The 23,623-nt window shown below is 45.5% G+C and overlaps 1 protein-coding gene across 1 annotated transcript in view; it reads right to left on the bottom strand.

Moving 5' to 3' along the window:
• Window positions 1–3,174: 3,174 nt before the first annotated feature.
• The window catches only part of PSMD1 (proteasome 26S subunit, non-ATPase 1), a 77,182-nt gene continuing 56,733 nt past the window's right edge, over window positions 3,175–23,623 (bottom strand). Inside the window, exons 19-25 of the mRNA XM_054166327.1 lie at window positions 19,464–19,566; window positions 13,186–13,355; window positions 10,684–10,776; window positions 9,008–9,100; window positions 6,191–6,337; window positions 4,206–4,360; window positions 3,175–3,387 (exon numbers count right to left, since the gene is read on the bottom strand). Of these exons, the coding sequence (XP_054022302.1) occupies window positions 4,214–4,360; window positions 6,191–6,337; window positions 9,008–9,100; window positions 10,684–10,776; window positions 13,186–13,355; window positions 19,464–19,566 (753 nt within the window). The 3' untranslated portion in view covers window positions 3,175–3,387; window positions 4,206–4,213. The remainder of the gene's footprint in view (window positions 3,388–4,205; window positions 4,361–6,190; window positions 6,338–9,007; window positions 9,101–10,683; window positions 10,777–13,185; window positions 13,356–19,463; window positions 19,567–23,623) is intronic.

Genomic DNA, 23,623 nt, shown 5'->3' with positions numbered 1-23,623 from the left:
TCTGCAAGAGACACTGATAGCTCATAGTACATTGCAATGCTTCTGAGCAGACAGCCAGAGCTTTAACTGTGCAGCCGATGCCAGCAGCTGGAGGACAGGCCTCCACACTTGGGCTGCTGCCAGCTGGACCATTTGCCCATGCAAGGCAGGATTTCAGAGGCCAAATCAAGCTGAAATAGAGCCCAATAGCAGGGGCAGCTTCTCCTTCCAAGATGGAGACTGCAGGCCAGCACAGTCCCACTAGTGCTGGGGAAGCATGTTGAACTGGGCCTGACAAAACCAGTTATCTTCACTGAGGGAGCAAAGAGCCTTGCTCTAACGTGAAGCCACCCTGGGGATAGATCAGCACCTTTGGGTGAAGGCCTGCAGACTAGTTCAGAGGTTGCAAGCAAATATCACCAACCTTGCACAGTCCTGCTATATCCATGCTCCTCATCTTCCTCACCCTGCTGTTATTGCAGGTTTATGGTGGGCCTGGAGCTGGGGTGAAAACCCAACTCCAAGAGAGCAGGCCAGAGAAGAGGCCAGGGCAGGTTGGGCTATAGTGGAGGCAAGGGTGGGGGACACTCCAGCCTTCAGGATGCAGGGAGATAAATGGCCAACATCATCATTATCAGTGGTGCCCAACCATTGTGTTGAACAGCAAGGAGGAAGAGCTTTGCCTGACCCTGAAGGGAAAAGGAAAGATAGGGAGGGTGGCACTACTGTGATGGGGAGATGACAAGACCTACTGAGGGACTGCCAGGGCAGAGGAGTAATGCCAGGGGGCTGTGGTTTCCCTCCTTGATGACTTCTTGCCCTGGGAGCTTTACCTCCAACATCTGCATCCCCACTTCAATATCCAGAGTAGTGGCAAACAGGAGGCTTGTGACTGAAAAGGGGAGGCTGCAGATATGACCAGACCCTTCTGGAGGGACTCTTGGACCTGTCATATGCAGCATGCTTTTAAAGTGATTTATTTCTCACTAGGGTTAGGGGGGAATGAAGCCCATTAGTTAGGAGGGACAGAAGTGTGCTTCCCGTCACCTCAGCCTCTCCCTCCAGCAAACCCAGGAGCATTAGATCCAATTAGCCCCTGGCAACCACCCCAGGGGTGGGTCCCTCCACAGCATCCCCAGACATGCCCAGGAGAGCAGCACTTCCTAAGAAATCAGCTTTAATGAGGCGCTGGGGCTAAATGACTATTTAAAGCAGCACCAAAGCTTTCCAGGCTCCCATCATTCCTTCTCCAAACTGTGGTCTCTGTCCCCCAAGCACAGCATTGAGTTGGTCTCAGTTACTGACCTCAGCTGGTCACCAAAAGCTCCTCTACAAATCTGACTGCCTGAGTATAACCTTACCACATGGCCCCAGAGCAGCAGCTCAGAAATCATTTAAGGGCTATGTGAGTCTTTTACATTTCCTTGTGCCAAGGGAGCTACGGGAAACATCAGTGAACAAGAAAATCACTTAGCACAAGAATGAAGTCTCCTGGATGGTGCCTCAGGCAGTGCATGGCGCAGTGGGAACTGCTCTGTGTGTACAGATTTACACAGCCACACTGAGCACCAAACCTGCAGCAAGTGCCAGGAATATACTGGCTGTCCTGAAAGGTCTGGTTTAGTATGAAAGACCTGGCAAAAGGTCCTGTTCACAGCTTGGCCAAGGCACCAGTACAGGACTTCAGGTCCTTCTGAGCCAGCTAATCTCAGCATTTCCACTCAGATGCCACAAATCTCCCAGCAATATCTGGCTGCCCATCAGGTTGCTAAATAACATGAAATGAGTTTTTATTAATCCCCTCAATGCCCTCTCCCCTCTATACAGGATTTGGAAGATGACACAAGGCATTACTAATGAATTCCCTAAAAACCCAGACTAGATGGCATTAGCAGAACATGCAGGAGTAAAGGATACAGGTTCCTTTTCAAAGGGAAGGGCTTACAGCACTCACACAACAGATACCTGTCCAGCTTCTCTATTTTGCAGCACAGTACCAGGTCCCACTTTGAATGACCATGAGATAGGAGTAGTGATTCCCTCTGTTTCCAGCTTCACTGACAGGAACGTTGTCTGTAGCCATTTCAGGTTCATTCTTGGCTCTGCTCCACAGCAGAACATCTGGAGCATGCTGAGAACTGCAAGCCCTGACCAGCACCCTTACTGAGAAAGGATTTCAGCTTCAGGGACTTGTGACTGAAGCCTAGGACTCAGAACAGGCTTTCAGTTACATACTTCTGCTCTGTATTACTTAAGCTTTGCTGAGAACTAATTAAGGCAGACTATTCTATTCCTATAGCAACAGCAAAATAAACCATCTGCTGGGAAAGCTCACAGGCACTACATGCAAGATTTATCTTCCATTATTACTGATGCACATGAACTTGTAGTATGTTCACATGGGCAAAATATTCCCAACATATATACAACCCCAGCCTCATTCCCTTTAAGTGCTGTTTCAAGTGAGGGAGCTTTGCCCAGCATTTGGCTTACAGCTGGTCAGGGTTGCAGAACCTGGCTGCTAGTGACACACCCTTTGAAATGTTACAGCCCAACAGGTAAAGGGACAGCTAGGCAGCAAACAAGGGTCCAGCAGCATTCCTTCCTTCTGACTGCTGCTCATTCCTTTCCCCTGACTGCAAATCCCCCCTTTGCTAATGGTGTACATCAGCATAACAACCTGCATGTCTGGATTCACCCCATCTAGGCCAGCGATGCATTGCTAGCCGCCTGCTCACACCAGCTGTGCTCCTATTTAGTGAAAGCACACAGGGGGAGAAAGGGATTCTCTGAAACATAGAGAAACATGACCCTCATCTCCCCATTGCTTACACCCAGAGCCCTTCTGTCAACCCAGCACTGTCACACAAATACCAGGATGAGCAAGGAGAAAGATCAGCACAAAGTCAGTATCAGAGAGGTCATCTGAAAGCAGATCTCCTCTGGACAGACGCTCCTCAAGCATCAGTGCTGCAGCTGGGCCAGACTGGAGTTGGTGTCCTTGTCCAACCTAAACAGTGCTAAAGAAAGCAGAAATGTACACGGATCCCCAGGACTCTACAGGGGAGCTGGGTCAGTCAAGCTTTGTTGGAAGGAAGAGGCACAACTTGGGCCTAGTGTTCAATATTTGGGGTGAGCAGAAAGGAGGGTTGGTAGGTTTCCTATTTGGGTTTTTTTGAAGCAGCAAGTTCTCTGTCAAGAGTTTTTAATATATTTATTTGAAAACAAGGTTTTGTGAAAGAGTACACTAAATAGCATATATCTGTTCTTCAGCCATAAAACACAGACTATCAGCTGTAGCTCAGCACAGGTTGGGGCTGCATGCACTGAACGGCAGATCTCCATAGGAAGGTCTTCATGTCTGTCTTTCTGATATCAAGCACTGTGTCTTCTTTAGTGGACATGATCCTGGAGAAGGGGGAGAGACAAACAAATTTAACTAAGGCTTCTTGTGGTCGGCCCCACACATTGACTGGGAGCCTCCCACTGACACAACAGTTACAATTTTTAGCAAGGAGTTTGCTTTCCTGCCCATCAACCAATTCAAGGGCACAACCTTTGCTCTTGGGAGCGCTGGGACATGCCAGCCCATATTTGGAAATAGAGCAGCTGGGTTTCTGCCTCCCAGTGAGAAACTTGCACATCAATTCAGGCACTTTAACCAAGGAACCTGAGAACTGCTCCAGTCTTTGCCTGGAAGAGATCTACAAGCATCATTATGTTGGACTCGGAGCACCACAGAGCCCATGACTGAAGTGTCTTTGAATTCTGCTAAGAACTGCCATGAAGACAAGACAACCCCAGAAAGTAGAGTAGTAGCTCCCCTTCAGCCACTGGGGTCAAGTAGATGACAGCTCTGTTAAATAAACCACTTGCCCCTCTGGGAGCGCTTTCATGAGCTCATTACTCCCAGCTCAGTTGTTGCCTGTAACCTCATGCACTGCTCTAACTGCCCAGCAAGAGGCTCTGTTCAAAAGAGTAGCCAAGCCTGCAAGATGAGAGACCACATCCAGTGCCACTGGGTCAGGACTGACCCGGAAGAATGGACTTCTTTTTTATTGCTGTCAAACTCTTCAGCTCAGGACAAAGCACGTTTCTGAGTCTGGTTCAGAAGCCATCAAAGAGCTAAAACAAGACTGCTGGGTGATGGTAACTACTTTAGTTGACCCAAAGAGCTTTTTCCTTCACTGTGATTAATAAAGGTGACTACATACACTACACTGTACCTTAAGTCTTAATCATCAATGTACTCAAAGGGCTCTGGTGGTTCAGGTTCCTGCTCCTCTTCCTCAATCTTTGGACCATGAGCTGCCACAGGTTCAACCAGCTCCTCCATATCCTCACTGGTGTCCTTCAGAATGATGATTCCTCCGATGGAAAGCTGCAAGACAAATGCAGTGAGCATTAGAGCTGCTTCCCTCTGTCTTGTGGTGGAATGTTTGTGACCACAGTATTTATCCTTGGACATATGAGATACCTCAGAAGTAAAAGTTTGAGAGAGCAAAACATCTGATGCTCACCTGGCTCCCTGCCTGGTAAAGGGGATGGAACAGACAGAACCTGTTCAGGTTACCTTTTCTGTTTCCACTAAGTCTCAGTTTGATAGAAAATGACATCTGGATCCACAGTTTTACCCCAGTCTGGGGCTTTCCACATGAAAACTAATTGAACCATAATTGCTTTATATGGCTCATCTTTTCAGGGCAACAAAGTGGAGCCTCTCCATGTAGCCACCTCCCAGGAGGCTATCTGAAACAGAGACTAATCTGATCACCAGCTTCCAGTGACTGAGGAATGCTATTAGCAGAACCTTGTAAAAACTAAAGGGGAATTAATTACAAAGCTCACAACCAAACACCCTGGCAAGCCAAAGCAAATCTGTGAGTCTCCAGGACTGAAACACAAGATGCAAAGAGGCAGTGCTGTGTCATGCCTGGCTGGGATCAGAGCTTTGACCACGGCAGGATTCCAGGCTATAAACAGCATTTCAAAGAAGCCTTTTACTCTGGCATTCCCCAGAGCAGCTCCATTTTGAGAGCCTCCTTGGTTACACACCCCGATCTCAGCAGAAACCTGCACTGTTCTGTTCTCTTCAAAACCTATTTATGGGGGTTTAAGGCACAAAACTGCACTCCCCTCCCCAAGGACTCAGCTTCTTTTGAAATTGAAGCAAATAGCCACACATGTCCACATTTCAGCTGCATGAGTGGACACTTACTGGACCACATAGCTGATCTTCCCAATCCAAATACCAGCTGGGTCACCTCTTCCTCTTAAGGGGCAGACACTTAAAAAAAATGTCCTAGCTTTGCTAAAGGAGATCTTTCAAAAAGGGACAATGCACAGAGAATTCCAATGTGCTGATGGAATTCCAGGAAATCCATTTATTAAAACCATGACTATTTTCCTGGAAAAAAATATTACTTCTTCTGAACATCATTTTCCCATGCATAATCCTGCAAAAGGAACAAGTCAAGGGTTTTATCTCTTCAACAAAAATAAAGGCCAGAAGAACTTGACTCATGCTACTCAGAGGTCAGGGACAAGCTTATTAGCTTTGCAGTGTATCTGAGCATCTCACAGGAAAGTTAGTTACCCCTTGAGCTTAATGCTAAAAGATCTCTTTTGTCCTCCATCTGACAATCACACACTATCTCTTAGCTATGTTAACAGCAGGTGAAGGCACTTTTCTAAGGTAAAATGTAACCAAAATAGGCAACCTGTTTAATGAAAAAAACCAACCCTTCCATTTAGGTATAAAACCCTCAGCAGAATAAAGCAGCTACAGTCCAAGTCCTAATGTATTTCACCACTTTGACGATGAGCCTGGACAAACTTCTCAGCCCTTTGTCAAGATCGTGGCTCAGTCTCTATGTCTCCAGTGATACTTTTAAAACACAGGTTATGTCTGTTTGGTTTCCACATTGCTGTGTTTGAGGTCATTTAGGAGAAGGAAAATAAAGCAGCATTAGCATGGTGGAAAGGTTTGCAGCAGCTCTGGCTTTCCCTCAGCTAGAATTGCATGTGATCATTTGGAGAGACATTAAAAAGCAAATCTGACAAGAGTGACGTTGCACAACTCTGTAACACATTGCAGTGATGCACTAACTGTGGGTGACATTCTCAGGCACACACAGAACATCTGGGTCCTTATGCACAAACCCAGCACTGGGAGCACTGTCAGGCACATGGACAAGAAGGTGACACTTACTGGTTTGAAAGGCTGATATCGGCAGCTCTCTGTCATAGTGAGAACTTTGAGCTGAGCAGGCATGACTCTGGCTGGGTTGTCCAGAAGCTGGAAGTTGGGTTCAGGCTCTTTTTTCTTTTCTTTTTCATCCTTCTTTTCAGTCTCATCCTGTGGAAGGGGAGGAGAACATCAGCATGGTTTTAACACTGATCTGTAGCCCTTTCACAGTCCAGGACAGTAAGATACAGCCAGGCAGCTATCCCAAAGAGTGGTGAGAAACCATTCTTCTGCTGAGGAATAAACTAACACACATCTATCAGCTGGCACAGGCAATGTCAGTGTGGATCTAAGTGCTGTCATCAAGGCAGTGCCTCACTCTCAAGTGCAGGTGAAAATACATTCATTGAGAGGTGGTAGTGGAACAGTTTACTTCACAGAATCACAGAATCAGTCAGGGTTGGAAGGGACCACAAGGATCATCTAGTTCCAACCCCCCTGCCATGGGCAGGGACACCTCACACTAGATCAGGCTGGCCAGAGCCTCATCCAGCCTGGTCTTCTGGTTTCCCTGATACTTTTTTTTGAAAACTCAGCACTTTTTGTTTACAGCTGAAGATTCTTTGCTATCATTATTGAGCACACAAAAATTGCTCAGAGCTGCCCTTGCATTTTTGCACTGACGTTTCACACCAACCAAAATGACTCGACCTCAGTGTCCCTCTAGGGAATTGCAGTTAAGCCCTCCTTCACCAATGACTCAGCAGCTGGAGGCAGAAGCTCAGAAGGGAAAAACACAGCATCTTTTACAGACTTAAGAACATGGTTCACGGTTTCCCTCTTGCTCAGCAACATCAGAGTTGCAAACAAAGAAGACCGCAGAAAAGATGGAAACGCCCAATAGGAAGCGATCCGGAAAACCCCACCAAATGCATGGCACACTCTGTTAACAGCAGATGGGACTTCTCTAGCACAGTGCCTGCTTGTCATTGTGCAGCTCTCCTGGAAGCTTTGTATTACTAGTCATAAACCAGCAAAGCAATTACACCTCAAAAACATTACGACAATGGCAAAACACTCGACTAAAACACAGCAGGTGGCAGCAAGCTCCTTTCTTACTACCCTTGTTTTTCTGCTTGAATCAGCCAAGAAAAACTTTTCAGACATCTGGAGCATACACACAGACACAACACATGAATGCTTCCTAATATATTGCTTCCTCTCTACACCTGTACTTAAGTGTAAGTTGCAGCAATCTTGGGAGAAACAAGCATCTGTTCAGCGCATTTTGCTTATTACACAGAGCTGTAGGAATAATACAAAGGAAAGGCAATGTTTGGTGACAAGGAAACCTTGACAAAGGAGCAAAAAGACAAAAAAAGAAAGTCACTCTACACTGCATGCATGAGATGGTTTATCTTCTGGGCCAACTGTATAAAGTTCAGTGCCTACTTGTGCAGTGGCTGCATTTAAGTAGGTCTCAGAAGGTTGTTTTATATGCACAGCCTGATCTTGCCCCATGCCCCCTTCACATACCATTTGTGTGTTTCCTTTTAAAATTAAAGAGGCCAAAAATTCTGTGACCACACTGCTTTTCTCACATAGATGTACAAGTGAAATCAGAAAGGTTTCTACTGAATTTGTCAGCATAACTGATTTTCAGCTTACAGTTGCTCTTGGCATATTTGCATCTGTTAGCAGAGCACAACAGGCAGGGTCCTTTGACAGGCTACAGCAAGAATTTTAGCTTCCAAATGTTTTCCAAATGACACCATCAAGAACTCATTATCCAGCCATTTCTCTGTCCCTCATAGTATCAGTCAGGGTTGGAAGGGACCACAAGGATCATCTAGTTCCAACCTCCCTGCCATGGGCAGGGACACCTCACACTAGATTAGGCTGGCCAGAGCCTCATCCAGCCTGGTCTTAAACACCTCCAGGGACAGGGCCTCAACCACCTCCCTGGACAACCAATTCCAGGGCTTCACCACTCTCATGGGGAAGAACTTCCTCCTCACATCCAGCCTGAATCTCCCCACCTCCAGCTTCATTCCATTATTCATTCCATCATTCATTCCCTCAGCTTGCTCCAGGATGAGGATATTCACAAACGAGGATGACAACTTTCAGTGTCAGGTCTGTGAGCTGGAGCAAAGACCAAAGCAATCACCGTAGCTACTGAGCAACACATGGATCCTGTGCTCAAAGCTCAGCTGGGCCCTGAGGTGTGGCTGAATAAACGTTTGGCATTTTGATAGATGGGCAAAGCACATAAGAAACTGCTGCCAAAGAGGTGAACATTTCAGAATGGGGGGTTAAACACATGCAAAACCAGAAAAATTAAACTCTTCAGTGTCCTTAACCGAATTGGACACCATCAAACAACTGTCCTTTTTTAAAAGGTCAGAGGTACCAAGGGCAAGAAATTATTGAAGCTTTTTCCACATTAATATGAAGTACACGGATAAGAGATAAAATTCCCCTGGTCTAGAAGCAGCAGGCAATGAAATAATGCACAAAAAGGGTCACGCAGTTAAGGGCACATAAATTTGTCAAAACAAGCTTCTGCCCTTAAGGAAGTCAGTTACCTAACAACATGGAGGAAGATTTATTTCTCAGAAATAATGGACTCATGAATCACACCACTTCTTGTCTTTAACAGCATGTACACACAGAGAAGAAAGCAGCTACCCAGTGCATGCAGGACACTGAAATGTGTGCTAATGCTTTGCTCAGAACTCACAAAGATGGCAGGGGGCACCGAGCGAAGTGCTTTCATGACACATCTTTCACATTCTAAGGGAGGGAAAAGGGCATTAAAGTTTCAATGTTTACACCCACCACTTCCATCTTTTCCTCTTCCTTCTTCTCTTTCTCCTTCTCCTTTTCCTTCTTCTTGGCTTTTGCAGTGATGGAGAGCACAGCAGTGGAAACCTGGACAAGTCAACAGAAGAGACAATCAGTGTGACCAAACGCTGTACGCTGTGCTTCAGCTCCCCAGGCAAGGGAACAAGGAGAAATCAGTGTTAGGTCAGTTCTCAGTGCACGTGTCAATAAGAGCAATTCCATTTCCTACTCCCTGCTCTGTTTAAAAGACACATACACCAGTGTCCAAGCAAATAAATGGCACAGATGGGACACAAAAAAAGGTCACGAATGCAGACTGGGCACAGCCACATACCCAGAGGGAGAGTAAACTTCCCAATTTAGAGATTAATTATTACTGCCTTGGCCTCTGTAGGAGAGGTTTCTTGATTACTTTTTAACAGAGCAACCAATGGAATTCTTGTTACAGGAAAACCCATTGCTGGAGTCTCTAAGGTAAAGAAACACATACAGAGATACTCTTGAGAGTGACCTAAGGCTGTTCCATCATCCCAATCAGGCAGCTGTGGTTCTCATCAATCTGAAGAAGTGGATAGGCAAAATGCTCTATGGAGAAGGCTGCAGGAGGCTTTGGCACTCCTGAGCCAGGAATTACCCAGAAGCAACACTCCAATACAGGAATTCAGCGCATCTGCCTTCCAGTGAGCACCTCTCTCTCCACAGCAATTCTCTAAGGCTTTCTGAGAGGGATAGGGAGCAATCACATTTGTCACATAGCTGATGAGACTTTCTAGGTTAAATGGGGGCTCTTAGCACGTTCTAATTTTGGCCAGAGAAGTACAGAAAAGATTGATCCAATTCCCATCTTATTCCAAAGGCAAGAAGGCAGCTATGAGCAGTGACCTTTGCCTTTCATCAGAGTTCATCTCTGAGTTCCTTGGTAGCTTGGAAATCTGTCCTGCCCAGTATTCAATTTTTGTTAACTGTTTTAACAGTTTTCATGCAATGTGATTCATCAGCACGACATGCCTGAGGTCTCCACTGCTGCAATTGATCCCTAAGGGCTGCTTTGCCTGCTGCTGTGGTCTGCTCAACAGCTTTTACCATCCTGTGCCAGGAGACAAATTGCTTCTACTATTGTCCTGCTTGTCATCCCACAGGTGTCATCTCTTCCTTTTCACTACCTAGATATACTCAGTTCCACACTTACCTTTGTGCAACTGATAGGCCTGACAGCTATTATTCTAGTACATGGGCCCACTGCCCTGAGATTAGGTACACTTCTGTCCTATTTGAGAAGCATCCCACCTAATATTCTCAATGTTGGTACTTCAATAGCACTTTGGAGCCCATGTCATGGATGAGGACCCTGCTGTGCTACTTCACAAAGATGAAGGACACAGAGAACTCAGTAGGGCATGGAAAGCAGTTTTTTCATTTAATGCTTCTGCTTGACCACTGCAGACCAGGGAGGTCCCAGCAACTCGGTAGCACAGCACTTGTATGCTATGACCTGCAACAGTTCCAGGCACAGCAGGAAAGAACAGCTAGAATTCTGTTTCAGAGACAGTAGTGCCTGCCAGTGTTTCTTTTGCTCTTCAGATTCCCTGTTAGTGCCACCAAAGTCAACGTTTATCCTAGAAGGGAGAAGGGCTTATAGCATTTACAAGACCAAAAGTGAGTCCAAGTACCTTTTCTTTCTCTTTTTCCTTTGGTACCTCAAGAGGTGGAGGGTAGGCAAACGTGGACGGCTTACAGTTGGACTTGTACTGGACTTTTGGCATCTAAGACAAACAGTTAAAAAAATGATTAGAGACAAGAAAAGCAGAATAATTACTTTAGCTTAATTTTCCTTCCAGCAGAGACAAACACAGATCCTCTAAAGAATACAAGCTTCCCCTTCTCCAGCTCCGGAAGCTGAAAAGCTGTTATCAGTGGCAACAGTGCAGCTAGAACAATGTTATTTAATTATTCTATAATTCAACTCTGGCAAGCTCTCCTAGCCTTCTCCAGGCACTCCACACTATTCACACCATGCTTTGTTTTCCTTGTTTCGAAGCTTTTGTGGCTTTGATGTGGTTGCTGTGGCCTGCTTCCATTAACACAAAATTGGTTTAGGACCTAAGTGAAGATCTGCTCTGTCAATGCACGCTAGGGCAAAGCAAATGTATCATAGTATCAGTCAGGGTTGGAAGGGACCACAAGGATCATCTAGTTCCAAACCCCCTGCCATGGGCAGGGACACCTCACACTAGATCAGGCTGGCCAGAGCCTCATCCAGCCTGGTCTTAAACACCTCCAGGGATGGGGCCTCAATCACCTCCCTGGACAACCCATTCCAGGGCTTCACCACTCTCATGGGGAAGAACTTCCTCCTCACATCCAGCCTCAATCTCCCCACCTCCAGCTTCATTCCATTCCCCCTAGTCCTATCACTACCTGATATCCTGAGAAGTCCCTCCCCAGCCTTCGTGTAGGCCCCCTTCAGATGCTGGAAGGCCACAATAAGGTCACCTTGGAGCCTTCTCTTCTCCAGACTGAACAGCCCCAACTCTCTCAGTCTGTCCTCATAGGAGAGGTGCTCCAGCCCTCTGATCATCCTCGTGGCCCTTAGTGCTGCCTGACATTCACCTCTTGCAACAGGACAGTACATTTTGGAGGTGGGTTACCAATGGCACACACTTTCTTACTCTCAGCTACTCAAGCAAGGGCAGAAAGCATATTTTGACAGCCAATCCAAAATCTTGAACTAAATTAATCTCTGCAGTATCTCATCTCTCTTCCTTTATGACACATCATGGAGCAACAGCGCAAGAGGCTCTGCTCTGAGGAAGCAAGGTGGGTGTGGTGCAGCCCATAACATACATCCAGCCTGTAGCTGGCTTTAGTACACAAGCCAAGTTATACAACATAACTTCACCTACAGGCATTTGGACTCTCTGGTAACTCTAAGGGATGGGGAGAGGGAGTCAAAATGGCAGTACAGCCATAAAGTTGATGAGCCTATCACCATTAGAGGACACAGTCTCAAGCTGTGCCAGGGAAGGTTTAGGCTGGATGTTAGGAAGAAGTTCTTTATAGAAAGAGAGATTGGCCATTGGAATGGGCTGCCCAGGGAGGTGGTGGAGTCACTATCACTGGAGGTGTTTAGGAAGAGACTGGATAGGGTGCTTGGTGCCATGGTTTTGTTGATTAAATAGTGTTGGACAATAGGTTGGACTCAATCTCAAAGATCTTTTCCAACCTGGTCTGGTCTATTCTATTCTATTCTATTCTATTAGGGAAGTGTAGAGACAAGCAGCAATGCAGCCTCTGTGAAGCGGTCAGGACAGAAAGGGGAGTTAAAAAAAAAGAAGGGCATTTTCATGCAAACTTTGTCTTCACACAGCAAGAATTTTGAGCTTTGTGTAGATTAACTCAATGCTCAACCTGAGGCAGGTGGAGAAAAGCAATCTGAAGCCATAGGTTTTGGTCCAGAGGCTGCAGTCCAGCAAGCTGGCTTAGTCCCACTCTCAGAAGGTCTCAGACTAACCCAGCCCTATGTATGCTCTATGCATTGCAGAGTCAGGCTGTGGCAATGACAGGAGGGGGCTGCACACCTCCACACTGCCACATTCAGAAACCCTTTTGTGGAAGTTACCAGCTTGGATTTTCAGTGCAGAAGATCCAGTGTGGTACACAGCCTGCAGGGGCCATACCACAGCTGATCAGCTGGAAGAACAGAGGCGTAAGAAAAGTGCAGTACCCATGACTGCTCGGTTTAATGTTTATTCCCCAAGGAATCCAAACAAATCCCATTTTCCCACTGCTAGCTTTCCTAGGGGAGGACCTCACATAATTTATTTGAGAGGGCAGAGGGGCAAAACTATTTTTTTTTTAAATAACCTTGACCCTCTGGAGTGATAATGGGATGGTTTCTGCCTACATACACTGACTAGAGCTCCTTTAGCTGTAAGCTGCTTTGAAGTGAAGGGGTCAAAGTCTGCTCTCTACATTTTTTCATGTCCCTATTCCCACCATCAGCTCTGCTATTTAAGCCTGCCCTTCAGGCTCCTTCCAGTTAGTGCCTTTTCTGGCACAAACAAGCTGGAGACATGCAAAGAAAACCAACCAAACCATGCACACCCCTCCCAGACCACTCAAGTCTTCCAAGTAGCTACCAGCACCTCCTCTCCTTTCTGCACATTACATACCTTAAGATCCTTGTTAAGGCCAATGACACAGGTTGGGGTGAAAGCCAAAGACAAGAAGTGTGACAGGGGGAACCAAAACCAGAACTGGGTGAAGACCAGAACCCCCACCACAGATGGCATGTGAGTATGTCCTGTCCTTGACTGCAGTGAAATAGTTACATTATGGCCCCCTGTAAGGAATCAAACAAGACAAGTTAATGAATGTGTTCCTGGGTACTCCAAAGACACCCAAGCAATGCACCTCTAGAAGAGCTGCTGTGAAGTGGGGTACACAGCACGAGCCAGGTCACATTGATGTCAGCTTTCTCCTCTGAAACACACCTCTCTCCCTCACTACGATCTCAGCGTAGACAGTAAAACAGATGGGTAGTGTAACAAGCAAACTGCTCTGCTAGGTGCTACCCAAACAGGTTAAACAAAAGTACAATGCAGGAGGCACAGAGAAAGGGAGGAAAAGGCAGGCCTTTGCCATAAGCAGCTTTCAAATGTAGCATAAAGGCAATCCAGAACACAAAACTCAGAAGAAAAGCAGTGCATATAAAGCAATGCATACAGAGACTTTTCTTTCTGTGGCTGCCTCCTTGAACTGTCAGTTATTCAGAAGAAATATGCCTAGGTTTTATCCTACACCATCTCAGCAGAAAAAAATGTAAACAGCAGCAACTTCAGAAGTTGCTCCTAGAGGTTATCAATCTAAGCAGCAAAGAGACAAGCTCCTGCAGCCTTTGCAGCAAAATTACATTGCTGCCAGACAAGTCTTAGCTTTGTACTTGCGAAGCAGAGACCAAAACAACTCCGTATGTTGATGTAGTGCAGAAACATCCAGTTAGAAACTGAACTGAAAGGCTGGGCTTGCAGACAAGAGTAACAAAGGGTTAATCTGAGCTTCAGTCCTCTGATGAAAAACAGTGAATTGAGTTGAAGAGGGCACCAGGCAAGTCCATTACCGCTGACAAGATCAGGTGCAGGGAGGTTAACTTTGTTAAAATACAAACATCAACTCAGGGCAAACTCAGGGTACTCTGCAGCTGAAAATCCCACACTGGAGTTGCATTTCACTAACAGCTACCTTGATAGGGCCAGATGTGGTGGAGCTGCCTCAGTTTTGACAACCAGCAAAATTACCTTTTGCTGCCCAATCTAATGAAAGCTTTGAATGATGCAGGAATCTCATTTTAAGTATCTGTCACTGTTAGTCCCAGGAGCAGTAGAAGATGGAGGATTCTGGTGCTCTCCTGTTGGGATATTCTACATACATATTTATCTCCTTGCTTTTCCTTTTGTGGTAGCAATAGATCTCCTGCTGCCTGACTAGAGAGCTTCTTCCAGCTGCCACTTTGGAAAAAGGCAATCATATGTTCCCATCTTTTACTACTGCTAGGTCTGCTCTTCTCATTAGATTGTCTGATAACAATCTGTTGCTCTTGAATTTACCACAGCATTAAGGAGGAATAGGATGCATATCCTCTCACATAATTCTGACACACTTCATAGTATCACCAAGGTTGGAAGAGACCTCAAAGATCATCAAGTCCAACCTGTCACCACAGACCTCATGACTAGACCATGGCACCAAGTGCCACATCCAATCCTCTCTTGAACACCTCCAGGGACGGTGACTCCACCACCTCCCTGGGCAGCACATTCCAATGGCAAATGACTCTCTCAGTGAAGAACTTTCTCCTCACCTCCAGCCTAAACTTCCCCTGGTGCAGCTTGAGACTGTGTCCTCTTGTTCTGATGCTGGCTGCTTGAGAGAAGAGATCAACTCCCTCCTGGCTACAACCTCCCTTCAGGTAGTTGTAGAGAGCAATGAGGTCTCCCCTGAGCCTCCTCTTCTCCAGGCTAAACAATCCCAGCTCCCTCAGCCTCTCCTCATAGGGCTTGTGAGTCTGAGGCCTTGAGCTCTTGAGCTATCCTTATATGTCAGACACTGCACACTGAATTTTCTGGGCTTCTCCCCATCTTTACTTTGATCTTTTCTTCCCTGCATCACTGTATAAGGGCCAGGTCAGTAATCTGCAGATAACCTGAATCAAGCAGCCCAGCGAACGTTGCGCAAGCAACTTAACTAGACTTCATCAAAGTTTTGCACTGGGATTTTCAGAATTTGTGTTAACCTTTAGAATGGTATTATTCCATCTCTGGAATTTCCTGGATGAGTAACAGATTTTGTATTCAAAAGACGCTGTCATGCTACTGCTTTCTGCTGTTGCACACCCCCTACACAGCCCACCCTTGCTCCCAGGGTTTTGCAGAGAGCAGGAAAGGTGTGGAAACATGATACTGCACCACTGTGATTTATCTTCATGATTAAGTAGCAGCCCTGAAAGCCTGGAAGGGAATATGTCTCAGATCTTTGGCTAGATAGATGAAAGCTGTGACATGATGCCTGGAAAAAAAAATAAATATTCAAAACCCACACAAGAAATATTTTCAGGGCACACTGGGTAGTACTGTAAGGTCCATCTCCCAGAGTTCACATTGCCAGTATGGCAAGGTTTGCTGCAACTAAAGTGGCTTTTCTAAAGGTTCTGACAATTTGCTGGGTCATGTTTAATGTCAGTTAACAAGGGAAAGAGTGCAGCAAGCAGATGTGCATTATTTATACATCTTGATGAATTTACTCCTTACATAGTCATAGTGGTACTTGGTAATACTCTGGCAGTGTAGCCCAGCATAACACATCAGGACAACAGTCATTAGATAAAGATGCTTTATGGACTTTGGAAATTAAGTTTTCAAACCTGGCCTAGGCAGCATTCCATTTCCAAACAATATCACACTGTTACTTTCTCCATCAGCAACAATTCATAATCCATTTCATTTACACTGTGAACAAAACCAATCTAGGCTGTCAACAGCTCCACCAAAGAGTGGGAATCTCCCAGCAAGAGCCATCAAACCCTAACAGAGTCAAGCTCAGCATGTGCAAGTGATTTGATTCACCCAGGCAATGAAGCACAAGGCAGCTCTAGCACAGGATAATGGCCTTTTGCCTAACTTCCAGAGAGTTAGAATCAACTCTACATGAAGAGCTCAAGTACAGGGACAGGCAGGAGAAAGGCAGAAAACAGTGGTACCGAATTCAACACATGGAGGTCAGACTTTATGCACTGAAGTGGATTTTTTTTGGTACTAAAGTCTTTAACATCCAAAACATAACGTCCTGTGCGAGGTGCCCACTTGGTGAGACAGTAATGAGGAGACAGACAACTCTTTCCTCTGTGTTTGGGGAACACTTTCTTTTTCACTCATTCATTCCAAATGTCTCTAAACGGTGGAGAATTCAGTGCATTCATATCAGGTTGTTAACAGCTTCTCTGGCATCAATCTGCACTGCCCAATGCTGCACTCTGTCCCTAACCCAACTGCACGACCCATTGAATGTTGTTCACATTGAAACCTTTCCTGAATCTTGAGAAAAGGGTTTTCCAGCTACATTACAAAGATATTTGTGTAGTGAATGCCGCTCCTGCTTTTTTCCCACCGGTTGAGAGACGTGGCATTAAAAACCAGACAACGTATCTGAAGTCCAGAGGGAAAAATACTTTCCTAGCAGGCAAAATGCTGACATTTAATTAGATCTGCATATCCCTTTGGTAGCTCACAGTTACAAATACGTGAAAGTACGTAAAGCAGATTGATTTTGCACGGAACAGAAAGGGAGTCGTCAGTCTGAAACAAGAGAGCATGCTGGTACATGAAGGGAAGCATCATAAAAGTTCAGAGATTTTGGGGGGGGGGGGGTGGGAATGAATCCCTAAGTTTAAATTTAGAGTACCTACATTTTTCTTATTTTATTAGAGATGTAAAATTGTAGCTGCTGGGGCTTAAGAACTAGACAGAGTACTGTGTCCAGTTCTGGGCCCCTCAGTTTAAGAAGGACACTGAGACACTTGAACGTGTCCAGAGAAAGGCAACAAGGCTGGGGAGAGGCCTCGAGCACAAGCCCTATGAGGAGAGGCTGAGGGAGCTGGGGCTGTTTAGCCTCGAGAAGAGGAGGCTTAGGGGAGACCTTATTGCTGTTTACAGCTACCTGAAGGGAGGTTGTAGCCAGGAGGGAGCTGATCTCTTCTCTCTAGCAACCAGCACCAGAACAAGAGGACACAGTCTCATGCTGTCCCAGGTGAGGTTTAGGCTCAAGGTAAGGAGAAAGTTCTTCACAGAGAGAGTCATTTGCCATTGGAATGTGCTGCCCAGGGAGGTGGTAGAGTCACCATCCCTGGAGGTGTTCAAGAGGAGATTGGACGTGGCACTTGGTGCCATGGTTTAGTCACGAGGTCTGTGGTGACAGGTTGGACTTAATGATCTTTGAGGTCTCTTCCAAGCTTGGTGATTCTGTGATTCTTCATTTTCATTTCAGCATTCCCAAGGCACCCTGCTCCTTCCATGAAACCACCACTCTAATCACTGCCTCATTGTCAGGAAAAAAAACCCAAAACACCTCCAGTGCATCATTTCCCTGGAAATCTTGCACTTCTAATCAAGGCCTGTCATTTGAAGAGAGTGAATACTTTTCTCCTTCCCCAACAAGAAAACAACCCAACAACAACAACAAAACCCCAAACCCAATCCAACCCTCAAATTCAATTGCTCCAACTGTGGCAGATGACACAAAGAACCTTTTCTTCCTGGTAGTGATAATTGAATTCTATAGCTCATTGTTTCAGATAAGCACTTGTAGTTGTATGGGAGAGATAAAACAGATTGTACCCTTTCAGGAGGCTCTAATAAAAGTGGCGATAGGTTAAGAAAGGGTAGTTTACCACCTTCCCCCAGCTGCTCAGCAAGAAATAAAGAGGTTGAAGTTGGCACAAATTCACATGTAGCTTACTAAAATGGGATGCTTCTGGTTTCCAAGTCATTATAAAATACATGAGTGACACAGGAAGCAAATAAGGGTTTAGCTCCATTTTTGTGATGTAATCTTAAAGGCTGGAATTCAAAGTAGTCTGTACTGTTGAGAGAAAACTCTCTGAGCCAGCTGGGCTCTGGCTTCCCAGCAACACAGTAGGAATAGGAATATGGAAATGACCAAATATTGCTCAGTCTGAGCTCCAGGAGGGGTACCTGGGAGGCATGAAAGATAAAGAAGGTAATTCTGGTTGCTTTCTTCTGCGAGTAGCCCCAGTCACAGCGCACAGATCAGCCTGACTGCCACATGCCCACCAGGAAGAGAGCTTTATAAGCAAACTTCCACCCAGGTAGGTGCAGACAGCCTGAAGTTTTTCTCTCCACAGCACGTGGCTTAGAGATGCAGTAATTTCATAGAGACACCGTGTAACCACAGTGCATGGTGCTGTGCTTGAGCCACAGAGACAAGTATATGAGACTCCTTTGCTTAGGTGACTTCGGGACTAACCTTGATCTCAGAGTACAGGGAAAACCAGCTTGTTCTACATATCACAAGGAATAAGGAGGTGGATGGCAAGGAAAGGCCACAGCACAGGAGACCAGATGAGAGAAACTGTGTTTGGGAACTTGGTAAGGGGGGTGCTTTTGCCACACACCCACTGCCCTGCTTAAATCTTAACTTCAGCAGAAGGCAAAATTCAAACCAAAACATTGTCCTCTGCTTACAGAAACCTTCCTTAATAGGCCCTGCAATTCAGGCCTTGTGAAATGCTAATGCCTTTAGAGAATCCCACCCTGGTCCAACTTATTAACACTAAGGAAATGTCTCCTACGGTAGAAAAAGGTCTTTGAAATGGTCTTCTGAAGTAACACTGATGCAGTTTGTGCAGCACTTCTCTCAGTAATAAGGAAAGAGGCAAACCCAAACTTCTTAGTTATTAAAAAGGTATTCAAACCTAGTTATCAGTCCATAAATGTGTGTTTCAAACTTGTTATGTCTGGTTTTAATAGAAAAGGCAAAACATGAGTGCTGCATGCCACCAGCTTTCCAAATTTCTAGAGCAGGTGCTTACTTAGAAAACTGAAGAGGGAACCTATTGTGCTATAAATCAACATTCGGGGCGACAAAAACCGACCGTGGAAAAAGATCTCTTTGTCCAGACTTCTGGACACAAACTCTGCCCTCATGACTGGGTTCAATGTCTCCTAACAGAAGCACACTGATACAAGGCAAAGCTACAAAACAGGGTTTATTTCTTTAATTAGTAAAAATTGCTTGAGATTTGGGATTTCTTGCTATGATAACACAAGAGGCCAAAAGCCAGCACCACACCCCCCAGATGAAATTTGTTATTCCAGCTACTGTAAGCCAACCAAGTTTTAAGAGGTTTTGACTGCCTTAAAATGTTTGGGCTAATTACCTGCATCCAAAATGCCTTGTGCCAGGATTGCTCCAAACTTTGCCATAACGTCATCATGCTTGTCATTGATCACTTTGGAATAGAGCTGTCTGAACTGGCTGACCTGGATAGAAAAAAAAGAGAAACACAACAAAAGAGAGAGAAATTATAAAACTGACTGCATGAGTCAAATACTCAGTCTTTTATGGAAGCATCCTGGATTTCTGCATCCTAGGATGACATTTGTCTTTTCAGGGGCTTCAGTCATCGGTGTTACAAATCATCCCCACAATAATTAATTACATATGTTTTCCCCACTTGAAGATGCCCATAGAGCAATTTAAAAATAGTCAGGATGGACAAGAATTCCCAAGCCACATTCTGCATGCCTTACAGGAATAGCCTGAGAGTCTCTGGAACATCACTGGAATAAAAGACCAACTGATGAGTTTGCAGTGAGAACTACTAGATGTCCTTAGGTCCCTGACACAGCACTTCGCTAAATACCCTCCAATTCCTACTGCTGAAAACCTCAAAGCTCTTCTGTTTTTCCTGTACCATATATCTTCTGTTCTGGTAATGCCTCAACAGTGCATCAGCAGCACGTTCTGCCATTGCACTGCTGCCTTCTAAGTGAAAATCATTAATGAAAACATTTAATACAGTAACAGTTTATGTCATGGTGTGTTCAGCTCATGTTAGTAAGGGAGACTGCTAAACCTTTGCTTATATTATCATTATTGGTTCACCTTCATCTTTTATTAGCTCACTAAGTGCTGAAGAGACAGAAGAGTATCATATCCAGCAACAGCTAAGGCTTTATTACAAATTAGTAACTTATGTCTTTTAATACATACAGTGGAGCAACAATATAGCTCAAGCAGTATCCCAGTCTGGAACTCAGCCAAATCCTGGGAAGCTGCATGCCACCCACAGCACTTCTGGAAGAATCTTTTGTACCTCTTCCACAAATTAATTTTAATCCACATATCCATGTGATATTTTGTTTTCTTTCCTTATTCCCCCAGTTTTCACACAAAGTCTTCACTTGACAGGCTCAAAACCAAAGGAGGTCTTTTCAAAAAGGCTCCCTCCAAGATGCCTTGAACAAGCTTCTCCCTTCTGGTCCATTTTTTAGTGGTATCCAATGTCTCCTTCCCTACAACTGTGGCCACAGGTAAGAAGGGAAACTTGTAGCTCAAGGCAGCAGGACCAGACACAGCCACCAGAGACACTGAGCAGTTCCCAGTACTGCAAATGCAGTTGAAGTTTCCAAGTATAAAACCCTACCACCACACAAGCCCCTAGCCACTCTTTTCACAGCCAGACAGCATGTGCCTCTCCAGGCACACAGTGACATCTGCAGAGTGACAAGTGTCTGAAGAAAGGTCCTGCCTTTCAGCTCCAAAAGACACTTAGTGTCTGCTGTGGGCAAAGAGGTCAAGCTTCAGCACCACCACTGGGAATGTGTCTTGCACAGCTTTTGATGCTCCCAACACCCAGTTATACCAGTGAAGGAAGCTTATACATTGACTGCAACACTCAAGGTCCTTCTGGCTTTAACAGCACACAGTGAACAGTCAGTATCCTGTCTGTGCAGGACAGGAGCTTGCTAAGGGTGAGCAGCACTAGAGCACGAGGGGCAACCTTCAGGCATGACTCCTAACACATGGCCCAGCTTGGGATGCCCTGGGGAATCTCAAAAGTGCTTACAGAAAGAGTTTTCACACCAGAGGAAAAAAAGAACCATTCATACAACTGAGTCAGTGACATGAGAACTGTGCTGAGAATAACATTTTGTAGAACTGGGATTCATCAAGGTTAAAAAACTATCAAAACAGAACAAAGAGCTGACTAAGGAGACAAACTGCAGGGCTTCTCAGCAAAGCATGAGATCAGGCTCCCCAGGAAAAGCACATCAGAACCATGAGGTAATGCTGCAGCCAAGGTAAGGCTAGCAATTAATCTCATGACATTTCACATGGGAATTTTTGACCAGAGGTACTAAGAAATTAAGACTACCTTTGAAAAATTATGTCCAATGTCTGGGATGGAAAAGACCACAGAAGTTGCCTCTCCAACTCATGAGGATTATAACCAAGAGTTGCAATGATGCTTGGCAGCCCAGCACACTTAATGAATGGATTAAGACGGTGTGTCTTCTGCAAAATAGTTCTCAGTGCAAGCTAACTCACCACACCACTTAAAATGCAGGTGCTCTAACAGGACAGATGCTCTCTGGTCAGTGACACCTTCCTGCCTTCACTGTTTCAACCACTAACCCAGCTGTAGTGCTTGTCACCTCAACTCCTTCAGCATTGATGGCACCTAATCTGATGATATTTGAACCAGCAAAAGACACTACCATTTGTACATGTAAATCATGACCTGATAAACATGACTGTAGTAAGATCACAGTATCACAGTATAACTAAGGTTGGAAGAGACCCCAAGGATCATCAAGTCCAACCTGTCCCAACAGACCTCACAACTAGACCATGGCACCAAGTGCCACGTCCAGTCTCCCCTTGAACACCTCCAGGGACGGTGACTCCACCACCTCCCTGGGCAGCACATTCCAATGATGAACGACTCGCTCAGTGAAGAACTTTCTCCTCACCTTGAGTCTAAACCTCCCCTGGCACAGCTTGAGACTGTGTCCTCTTGTTCTGGTGCTGGTTGCCTGAGAAGAGACCAACCCCCTCCTGGCTACAGCCTCCCTTCAGGTAGTTGTAGAGAGCAATAAGGTCTCCCCTGAGTCTCCTCTTCTCCAGGCTAAACAATCCCAGCTCCCTCAGCCTCTCCTCACAGGGCTTGTGCTTGAGGCCTCTCCCCAGCCTCATTGCCCTTCTCTGGACATGTTCAAGGATCTCAATGTCCTTCTTAAACTGAGGGGCCCAGAACTGGACACAGTACTCAAGGTGTGGCCTAACCAGTGCTGAATACAGGGGCACAATGACTTCCCTGCTCCTGCTGGCCACACTATTCTTGATGCAGGCCAGGATGCCATTGGCCTTCTTGGCCACCTGGGCACACTGCTGGCTCATGTTCAGCTGGCAAGATCAGTATAAACAAAAAGTTCAGTTTCACCTTTGCTGTTGGGGCACTTGCCTCCTACAGAATGGAGCAAGATGCCAACAGACAGAAATTTATTAAGCTCCTGAAGCAAAATCTGTCAGAGTTTGTCCAGTAGAGCCCTGTAGTGTAGTACTATTTTTCCTTCAAATCACAGCAACAAGCACATTCCAAACTACTGAATAGGTTTATTTAATATTCTATGAATCCCACAAGCTCTGTTTCTCCCTTGAAATCTTCAAGCACTTAAAAATCAATTTTATGGCATTTAGAAATGCTATCAAAAAAGTTCTCTGGGTAACTTCCAGGAGGAACACTAAAATGTAGGCAGTGACTCATTTCATCTTTACTAACAATACACACACACACCCTCACACCCTCCCAATTCTGATAATTAATGCTGACTGAAACAACATGCTGCTAATTTCAAATGAGGCCAAATGCAGAACCTTGGAAACACTGAGGAAACAACACAGGCTTTAAGACTTAATAATGACACAGCACCGTTTCCTACCCAAAGGGCTGCCAGTTCTCAGGTTGTTCATCACTTCTCCCCAACCAGTCAACATTGATGCACACAAAGCCCATGAGATTGTTAAGAGTAAGACTTAATAAATGACTAAAGGAAACTATGACACATGATGTGCATCCTGGTTTTTGCAAGTCCAGAGAAGGGCCACAAGGATGATTAGAGGGTTGGAGCACCTCTCCTATGAGGACAGACTGAGAGAGTTGGGACTATTGAGTCGGGAGAAGAGAAGGCTCCGAGGAGACCTTATTGTGGCCTTCCAGCATCTGAAGGGGGCCTACAAGAAAGCTGGTGAGGGACTTTTTAGGGTGTCAGGTAGTGATAGGACTAGGGGGAATGGAAAAAGAATAGAATAGACCAGACCAGGTTGGAAAAGACCTTTGAGATCATCAAGTCCAACCCATCATCCAACACCATCTAATCAACTAAACCATGGTATCAAGTGCCCCATCCAGTCTCTTCCTAAACACCTCCAGTGATGGTGACTCCACCACTTCCCTGGGCAGCCCATTCCAATGGCCAATCACTCTCTCTGTGAAGAACTTTTTCCTAACATCCAGCCTAAATCTCCCCTGGC

Source organism: Dryobates pubescens, chromosome 13 (genome assembly GCF_014839835.1).
Source record: "Dryobates pubescens isolate bDryPub1 chromosome 13, bDryPub1.pri, whole genome shotgun sequence".
Classification (NCBI taxonomy): domain Eukaryota; kingdom Metazoa; phylum Chordata; class Aves; order Piciformes; family Picidae; genus Dryobates; species Dryobates pubescens.
The sequence above is the reverse complement of the archived record's forward strand: the minus strand, read 5'-3'. Positions and strand labels throughout refer to the sequence as shown.